The sequence below is a fragment of the Nestor notabilis genome, unplaced genomic scaffold (assembly GCF_000696875.1).
Source record: "Nestor notabilis isolate BGI_N333 unplaced genomic scaffold, ASM69687v1 Scaffold16311, whole genome shotgun sequence".
Taxonomy (NCBI): Eukaryota; Metazoa; Chordata; class Aves; order Psittaciformes; family Psittacidae; genus Nestor; species Nestor notabilis.
The window spans coordinates 437-10,433 of NW_009914362.1; the positions used below are offsets into that span (position 1 = coordinate 437).

The window sequence follows — 9,997 nt, forward strand, 5'->3', positions numbered from 1 at the left end:
TTTCTTACCGGTGTTTTACCTAAGCTCGCAACTTAAATGTTTTCTCCATCTCTCTTGTGACTGAGGAACACAGAAAAAAAAGATTTCATTGCACCTCTGAACAACGGCAGGGTTTGAATGGCTGCACAGCCAAACTAAGGGAGGGACCTGCATGGTCGACAGTACAGCATTAGAGCACGTCCCATGAACATGCTAATAAGCATCTCTCATGTTAATTTGCTCCCTACAGAGGAAGAAGTTAAGAATCAAAATGCTTGTGAACGTGAGCAAGGACGTACAGTCATTTGAACATTTCTTAAGGGCTGTATTTTAGCATACATACTTTGGATGTTAGAAAAAGAGGAGCTGAAACCAAGATAAACCATCCACAACATCTCACTATATTCTTACTCTCATTCATGTTTTTATTAACCATACTAATTATTTCAGCCACATGTATTCAGGTATTTTCTAAGCTTAAGGCTACCACAAGCACAGAAACTGATGCAAATTCTTATTTTTAATACACTTCATAGTCAACGTGAATCCAGTTATCATGGTCCACAGTTTACTAAATAAGGTCAATAGTCGGTTCCTCACTCTGCCCCATGAATGTATTTCAGTACACGTCTTGAGCAATGTTTGTTCTGACCACAAACACTTAACAAATTTGAAATGCTTTGCCCTGTTATTTGAAAGGGTGAATTAAAATCCGTCTCCTTATGGGGGCAAATAGATGACTTGTGCCAAGAAACTGCCATCAAGTCTGAGCACTGAGTAAAACCAATCTCCTCATGGTGTTTTGATGTGTGCTGGAGCCTGAAACACTCATGATCAATGGTTCTCTTACAACACCTCAGGTTTTACTGTTTAAAACAACTGCAAGTGAATGTGGTGCTGTACCACCTATAGTGGTACCCTGCAGTGGACCCGGTGGACAATTTAACAGGTAAAGCAAAAGCTGTGTGCACAAGCAAAGCAAAACAAGGAATTAATTCACCACTTCCCATGGGCAGGCAGGTGTTCAGCCATCTCCAGGAAAGCCGGGCTCCAGCACACCTAATGGTTACTTCAAACAACAAACATCATCACTCTGAACATCCCCTCCTTTCCTTTTTCTCCCACCTTTGTACGCTGATGATGATGCCTTATGGTTTGGGATATCCCTTGGGTCAGTCAGCATCAGCTGTCCTGGCTGTGTCCCCTCCCAGCTTCTTGTGCACCCCCAGCTACTCACTGGTGGGGTGAGAAGCAGAAAAGCCTTGACACTGTGTAAGCACTGCTCAGCAGTAACTAAAACATCCCTGTGTTATCAACACTGCTTCCAGCACAGCTCTGAAGCAGAGCCCTGTACCAGCTACTGTGAAGAAAATTAACTCAATCCCTGCCAAACAAAAGAAGCTGTATTTTGGCAAGAAGGAACAGTAGCTGCTCAGGAGCTTTTTCAGCCCCGGCATTTCAGACTCACCTCGGCACTCCTCTCAAGGCTCTAAGTAAACCAACTGGAAGCAGTGCCTGTCAAATCCTCCCTGATCCAAGAGTATAAAATCTGCACAGAATAACATCTGCATAGTAAGTATTTTCTTCTAAGGACAAAAACCAGCTACACATCGTATTCAGGAAACAGACTGATGTGGAAAATTCACAAGTCTGCTAGAACTGCAGCTGAAAGAGCGTAGTTGAAATGGTCACAATTTGGATAGAACCCCTAACAAAACAGAGCCACTCAAGCCCAGTGCTTCAGGTTGTCACAGTAATACAAATGCTAATGTGTATGTATATATAGACAATACAATTCTGTATTACATTCCTCCACTACCCAAATCAACAGGTGCTGAACTTCAAAACACAGTGTCACACCTCATATCATTACAGCACTTGTAAGCTCGCCAGGATGGTTCCTTTTTTGAGAATCTTTAATCACACCAGTGTTCCTGAGAAACAGGCCAATGTCAACAGAGTACAAACTAAAATAATAGCTCAAGAAAAATGTAAATTGTCATGCAAATAACAATGGTTTTTATTTAGAATGTGCTTTACAGCCACACTATGAGATTACTAACTGTAGTAGGATGGAAGAAGTAAGTCATAGTCATTGATAGGGCAATTTATCACAGGATTAATTTACTGCTACACTACAATAAAACGCTATAGGTTTATAATTTTTCCACTTACCTTGTTTGGTCAGCCCAAACAAATGTTTCCAAATAGTCTGAAAATACTCAGTGTATATTACTTAAAGTTAAAAAGAACATTCTGCACTACATAAAATCTACCTCTACGCTTTCAGGTCTGCCAAATTAGATGCCAGAGTATCTAAATTCACTGTCTTAGTTTCAGATATGCCAAACACTATGAATAATGAGAAAAGAGGAAAGCAGATAACCACAACCATAAAACACACAACTGTTTCAGCCTTGGTGGAGAAAAGAAAGATAAGAAGTCAACAGGTGTTGACTATACAGAGCTACTGAAGTTGTTTCAAAACTCACTGTCCAGATTCAGTAGACATTTCCAGACAAACATTTCATTTAGTTATGAGTAACTTTAAATCAAGTCCCAAAAGCATGTTTTAATATTCAACCCACCAACATTTCACAGAAAGCAAAAATATGACTTTGTATCAAAATTATATAAAATATATACACTCATATTTGTTATAATACTATACTTTCAAGAAAATATCCAATCTCTTACCAATTCTGTAGGTGTTCTGGGTGAAACAGAAAAATATCCATGTAACAGCGTATTAAGAGAACTAAGATTCCTTCTGATGCCCTTAAAAGGCACCTCTGTCAAAAGTACCTTTTTTATTTTTTTTTTAAGATTCTGGTGTTGTTCCTTGAATCAGGTGTCGAATCTTCTCAGCATCTTTTTCTATAGTTCTATTTTTAGGATCAATCTTGAGAGCTGCTTCATAATCCTGGAGACCTAATACAGATACGTTAATAAGAATGTCAAATAACACAAGAGCATCCTCTTTAGCAACTAACCAGAAATAAGTGCTCCCTAGTCATACACAGAAATGACACCAAGTTTAACTTTTGTCAGTAAATAAATTTATATTTTGTTTATATTATTTTCAAAACATTTTAGTGGAAACATTCTACTACATAAACATTTTCAGGTACTGAAACACGAAAACAGAGCCTCTTCATTCACATATATACATACATATATATATACACACATGTGTGCATGAGGGGAGTGTTCAAAAGTCTTCTGCAGAAGAGAGAAAAAATGCATGACAGATGGAAAGTGCATGAAAACAAGAAATAAAAGACATAAGACTGTGAATACTAGAGCTTGGGCAAGGGTAAAGCAAACCCTAAGTACAGGAAGTAAAACAGAGGTTTCCAAGTGCAAATGAAGCTGTAAGGGAATGACAAAGTGATTCATAGGTAGAAAAAAGTAACTAGCGGGAAAAGGTTAGTATTTCACTCCTGACATTTGGAATATTCTTCACTTTCTACTTTCTATCAACTTCTACTTTTTGTAACTTTTTGCCTTACAAAACTAAACTGATACTCTTAGAGAGCACAGCAAGGACACTTAGTTCAGGTATTTTCACACAAATCACACACACTTGATGAAATATTTTGCTGACCAATACAGGTTCCAAGCATCATTTTACTGAGGCATGTTACTAAGCACTTCACAAGCAAATATTTTAGAAATACTTTGGGTTATTTTGAGTTAATTTGTTCTATAGTTGGAAATACTGTAAATCAAATCTCAAAACCAACAAAGCATTGCTTCATGAATAGCAAAATTAAAGCAAGCTAGTTTCATATCAGTTTGCATCCCACATTTCACTGCCTCCCAGTGCAAATATCTCATCTCTGACCTCTCATTCATTTTTCACTAATACCTTCCACAGCCACCAAGCTGCTATGGTCAATAGTTGGCCATTATGCACAGAAAGACTGACCCAAGAGACCAGACAGAGGATACACAACTCCCTAAACTCCTCAATGCAAAAACTAGTTTGTTCTCATTTGTACTGTAATTAGGAGTACAATCAATTTTCTTAAAACTTGTAAAGATTTTTCAAGTGGAACTGCAATTAGCCAGTATATATTTTTTAATAAATTAAAAACATAAGGAATGTGGTATAAAGGTTCATAATGAAGAGACCTACATTGTATGGGCCTCCTTTCACGACTCCCCTGAAAAAAATAAAGGTGTGAGCAGCTTCACTAAGCTAAACAAAATTACTTACATGTCATTACAAATTCACGTGCATGTTTATACAAAATCAAGGTCTTACCTTCAGTATATAATTCCAGCTGACAAAACGCTGTTCCCCGTCTCACGTAGGCTTTTACTCGAGCATTCTCATTATCAGGAACAGGTGGTGTCAACAGCTCTAGTGCCTTTACAAATGAAAACACACAAAATATTTAGAGGTAGATTTTCTGTAAGTTTGTTTTTTCTCATTTACACACACTTCTCTCACCTAATTACTATGATTATGCAGTAACATAATAACTATTCAAATAGAAAATAACTATTCAGATGTAACTACGCGGCTTGCGAATCCAGTCATTAAGATCTGTATCTATTACGCCACAGTTTGCAAAACAGAGTTTCATTGCCATGGCTAAAAATTGACAAATACTGTGTTAAATGTTTATTACAGTCAAATAATGTATTCTATTTTCATACACGATATTACATACCCAGGAAAAAAAAAAAGCAGCTCTAAAAAAGCTGCCTTTTTTGTTGTAGTAGTAGTTAGTAGGAAAGAAAAAATCACGTTTCAAGCCTCAAGTAGTTCAAAATTATTTAAAAATCAATAATTTAAAAAAATAGTAATTCTGGGAAAACTTTCTCCAAACTATTCAAATGCTATTTAAGATCACTCCTTTCTCATTGCACAAATAATGGCTGCTAAAATACCAAGATAATGCAGCCCTTCTTTAAAAACAGCTGGTTTGTTTGGGGGTTCTTTTAGGTATCCTCCTCCTCACCACCACCTTTTTTATGTTCTTCCCACAAAACGAAGAACACCACAACATAATACAAAAGGTATCTCTCTATATTTTCATCTTTTTCTGCTCAAAGTTGTCTTTTCTTTTTAAGTGTATATACTGCTAAAATATTTTACCTGTAAAGGAACATGTATTGAGTCAATGTAGGACCATTCTTCCCCAGTGTTTGGAAGCATGGTTTGGGGTTTTGAAACGCAATTATCACAGTAATAAATCACAACCATGTATAAGATGACAGTCTGAGAACCTATATATTTATACCTTAGAGGAATCTTCGATAGCTTTATGTAGATTTCTCAGTTTAAGGTGGCAGGCAGCACGATTCAGGTATAGTAGGGGAAGCTTATTGTTTATCCGCACTGCGAGGTTATAGGCATTTACAGCTGCAAGATAGTTTCCCATTGCAAACATTTTGCTAAGTATAAAACAAAAAGTGAAACATACCCTTTAAACAAGGTGACAAATCACAAAATAAATACCTACTTATTGTTACAATCCATTTTCAAAAACTTGAAGTTTGAGCAGCTTTTCCTTGGAAATGGGCGTTTATAGCCTTTTCTGAGAACAACATCGCTGCAAGTTCAGTCAAATGTGATGCTGACAATATAGCATATAGACACACAAAGTCATTGCGTGGGGACAGTGGAAGAACAGTAAGAAGTACAGTAAGAGGTGGACACATCTAGGCAGAGGCAGGACTGATCTTGAAAGCCATGTATCTGATTATCAGACCTTGCACATCCAACCAAATATATGCATCGTGTGTTCACAATGATTTTGTCGATCACGAGCTGCAGCAATTGCATCTCATGACTTTATCAGATTCAAACTCCATAAGCTGTCAATAAACCATCTACTTACGTAGACATTCACCACCTGTGCCTAGGATAAATATAAAATATCAAAACTAAATAATAGACACAAACTATATAACTAATTTAAACATATCTTCAAATCTAACTCACTTTCCTTTGTCCTTTAACCAATCTGGATTCTTCTCCTCTTCTTTTAAATCTTCCAGCTCAGACAAATCAGCACTTATTGTTCTTCGAGCTTCTGCTTGTTTACGTAGCCACTGTAAATATACAACGTGCAAGTAGTTTCTGAAGCAAAATCCAAATCCAAAAGAGAATTTTGCTTTCATCTCCTAACTCACTCCTATCAAAAGAATTCTATTTGCCATATAGTTTGGACAGAGACAAATCTTTTATAATGTCAGATGTGAAAAACTTCTGATATTCCCTAAATATTTTATTACCATGTAAAAAGCAACATTACTGCACCACTAATACGTTTTTGTTTGCTTGTTTGTTTTGGAAATTCCGAAATGACTCTTTGTGTTCACTCAAAAGAGCATAAAAGAGCTAACTGTGAGCGTCTTTTTAAGAAGACAGAACTTGAAGAATCTTAAGCATAAGAGTTAAGACATTTCAAATTTTGTACTTCAAGGAATTAAATTAATGCTGCTGTCTTTTCTTTTCTCCCCCTCCCAAACAAGGGAACATGCTATTTATTAATCTGCACAATCACATGATTGGTGAACATATTTTTTATATAAAAGTGTTTCTTGAAATCTTAATTTAAATAAAACTGTCTTCCTTGGAAGATAAGAATATTGGCCCGGGTATCACCTTTGTCACCTTGCTGAACATATGATAAATAATTCACCATGGAAGACAGTAGAAACATCGTACTAAACCAGAGGGCAATCCTTACCTCCTCCTCTTCTGCAACGCGAGATTCCCGCAGAGCTGTCGGAAAAACTCGTGATGTAAAGTTGACTTTAATTGTAGCAGCAGTTCGAGGAGCTGGTAACTGCTCCTCCTTTAAGTTCTCTGAAAACATACTATTGGAACCATGACCTGCGAAAAGAATTGGAGTACTGGAAATGAAAATTGGAGCAAAAGAGGTTTCTCTGGTTTTCTACCAAAGTCCGAAGCACACCTAATTCAGAAATTTTGAGCACTAAAACCAAACCTGCAATAGCTTGAGAAAGGTTTAGACTTGTTCTTTTGAAGGGAAGGTTCAAAAAATGTTTGTTCTTGCCATGTCATGCCTTCTATTTACTGGCCACATTATCTGTCACAAATGAACTTAAACTCCTCTTACACCACTATCTCTGTCACTTGCATGATTCTATGACAGGGCAACTGCAAGAGCTAAAACTAACCTTACCAAAACAACCAAAAATTAAATACTTTCTGTTGTTTTAATTCCCCTGAATTGGGTCTCTGTGGGGCCAAGATGTGGGATAGAGAGAGTGAAAGGAGATTGCATGTTTCTATGAAAACCAGCAGTTAGGTTACTCCGAGTAACATGAATTCCACCCTCCAAAAGCCTGCATTACACTGCCAGAAAGGCTTTCTGGTTTACTTTTCTAAAGCTTAGAAGAAAATCTGCCCTTGTATTCCCAAAGGCTTAAACAAGAGCTAAGAACTCACATGCTTTAGCTCAATAAATTACCTGAAAATAAAGACACTAAAATAACTGCAAACTAAGAGGACTAGATCAGTATGGTGGAGACAAAGATTAATGGTGAATCAGAAACACCTAGGAATAAAGTTATACCCACACTTCAAAGAATGACAAAATACACTTTGGTATGACAACCTTTAGTAGGTTTGAGTCTGGTTTCAGAAGTTCCTTCATTATGAATCCCAGTTTTGTTCATTTTTTCCTTTTTCCTCTCCTTTAATTGCTCTACTTCTTGATGCAGTTCCCCTCTCTTTTGTACCCTCTTTTGTTTCTCAGCATCTTCTTGCTGTTTTTTCCATAACTCCAACTCCTTTGTGACCTTCTGTCTCTCCTTTTCCTTCAGATCTTCAATTCTTTTTCTTTCTGCTTCTTCTAGCTGTTTGAATGATAAACCTGAGATATGTAACATCTGCTAGTAATAAGATGACCAAGTAAAAGTTACCATTATTTTCCCAGTTTCATATCCTAAGCATAGCATCATCATTAAGATGACTGTACAAGCAGCATTATGGAAGACAATTATTTGGAGAGCAAATACTTTCGATTAGTTTTTAAAAGTTGTATCTTAACTGTTACTACTGCTACTAAGGTATGTCCCAGAAACATTCAGAAATAAGTTCTACTTGTAAGCAGTGAAAATCCTAGCTATAGTCCAAGGCAGATCTCTGGAATATACAGAAATATAAAGAATATATGGCTTAATTTTAATACACTATTTCTTATTTCTGCTCTTTATTACATAGGCAGAATAGGTACAACCTTGCTACTAAGAAAGTCACTAACTGCAGTTCATTTTGGTCCAAATTGCACGTGCAATCTTAAAATTTCACTGTATATTTTAAAAAGATCCTTTTAACCACAAATGAAGTGACCAGACTTTTTATGCACATTAAACTTTTGAAGACTGTATCTTAAAATGCACATAAAACACAGAACACTAAAGATACACAACACAAAAGGCAATGAACAGCAAGTCTGATATAAAATGTAACAACGAATAAGTAAGACTTAAAAAAACAGCCAGTATTTTTGATAGTGCTAAATGACTTAGCACTTATGCTTATGCAAAGGCCACAAAACATCACAGTTTTGCCACATGACTGCAGTCTCCTTCCACTGACAAAAATCTGAGCTCCTCACCAAAAATTTTCATTAGCATTACTAATGGAAAATTGCAACTTCTAAGTATTTTTTTCTATATCATTTTCGTATTTGCTAACAGATGTATTCTAAATACAGAGAAATAACCAGGTTTTTACAGTGGTTACAGTATTACAGAGGTTCACCACCACTGTAACAAAAATGAGTACCTCTCATCTTTTTTAAGGTACAGTTAACCAAGTAGCTGCCAGACTGGTAACTGGTTCCATGTATGTGTCTTGCAGATTCCCTTCTAAGCTTACCTTCATTGTGGCCTCCAAAGCATATTTTTTGTGTTCCTGTTTTGTAACTTTTTTTGCTTCTGTCTCCTCTTTTGCCTTTTCATGGGCTTTCAGAACCGCTTTCTCTCTTAGATACTGCAGTTTCTCCTTGTTATCTTAAAAACAAATAACTATTTTAATAATTTAGGCCTGAAGTTCTACTGTCATGTACCGTGTCCATAAACCCAGGATTCCTTTTGCCACTTTGTCTGGGAAAACACAACATGGTTCAAATTCCACAAAGCAGTAAATTCTACAAGAAACACTGTTTTGTTTTGTGCACACTACCCCCAGTAGATGTTCTTTTTCTGTTTTCATATACTTTCTATTTTTAACAACGAGCAAGGTTTAACTCAGCAGGTATCTAGCAGCAGAAGTTTTACATTGGTTATTACGGTTTGTAAAGCCTTGGCACGGTTTGGGTTTCTTACACACAATCTGCTGTTCACAGTAGAGAACTTACCATTTTCTATAGTCAGGGAATCCCACATGGCCTCTTCTTTTTTATACAAAGTGAAGAAAATGATTCCATTTCCAATCTTTGCTGTGCTATTTGTTTCATCAATAGGAGCATATAAAATGGCTTCAAATAAAAAGGGAGGGATGCTTACCTATAAAAGCATAATTAATTTGTACTGATATTTACATTTTTAAATTAAATCTCACATATTCAGAATACTGAGTATGAGCACACAGTAAACCTCAAGAAACACATGATATTGACATAACTACTTTACTTAGTATCCAGTATGGAGGCTATACATTTGATGAGAACAAGTAAAAAAGATTGAAAAAGCTGGTTCTTCTGCAACAGAAGATTTCAAGTCTACAATTATTATTCCTAATATAAGCAGATGTGTATAACTCAGGCCATTTATGAGTGAAAAGGCAGCTGGTGCCTACTGAGTAGCAAGAGCATTAGTACAGAGAAGAACAATCAGTGGTAAAGCCATTCTCTCTAGCAGGTAGATATTTAACCGCCTGCAGCAAAAAGGACATTACAGATTAACTATTAAAAACGTTATAAACTTGACAGCGCTGCCGTGGTGCTTTTTAACAGCGCTGTGAAGTAACACCAAGGCACAGGCCCACGGGCGCAACCCATCGCAAGCAGCAGTACTTCACGAC

The 9,997-nt window shown here is 36.6% G+C and overlaps 2 protein-coding genes across 2 annotated transcripts; one reads left to right on the forward strand and one right to left on the reverse strand.

Moving 5' to 3' along the window:
* The first annotated feature begins 715 nt into the window (after positions 1-715).
* On the forward strand, positions 716-932 carry LOC104412811 (uncharacterized protein C15orf65-like). Its single transcript, XM_010023631.1, is given in 2 exon segments — positions 716-774; positions 776-932. Coding segments are annotated over 2 exon segments (216 nt in total).
* A 1,868-nt stretch (positions 933-2,800) lies between these two features.
* Positions 2,801-9,480, reverse strand: DYX1C1 (dyslexia susceptibility 1 candidate 1; the record flags this gene model as incomplete). The annotated part of the gene is made up of 8 exons (XM_010023632.1): positions 2,801-2,910; positions 4,250-4,355; positions 5,235-5,388; positions 5,939-6,048; positions 6,690-6,835; positions 7,584-7,824; positions 8,852-8,985; positions 9,333-9,480. Coding segments are annotated over 8 exons (1,149 nt in total), but the record flags the coding sequence as incomplete, so codon positions are not given.
* Positions 9,481-9,997: the final 517 nt, after the last annotated feature.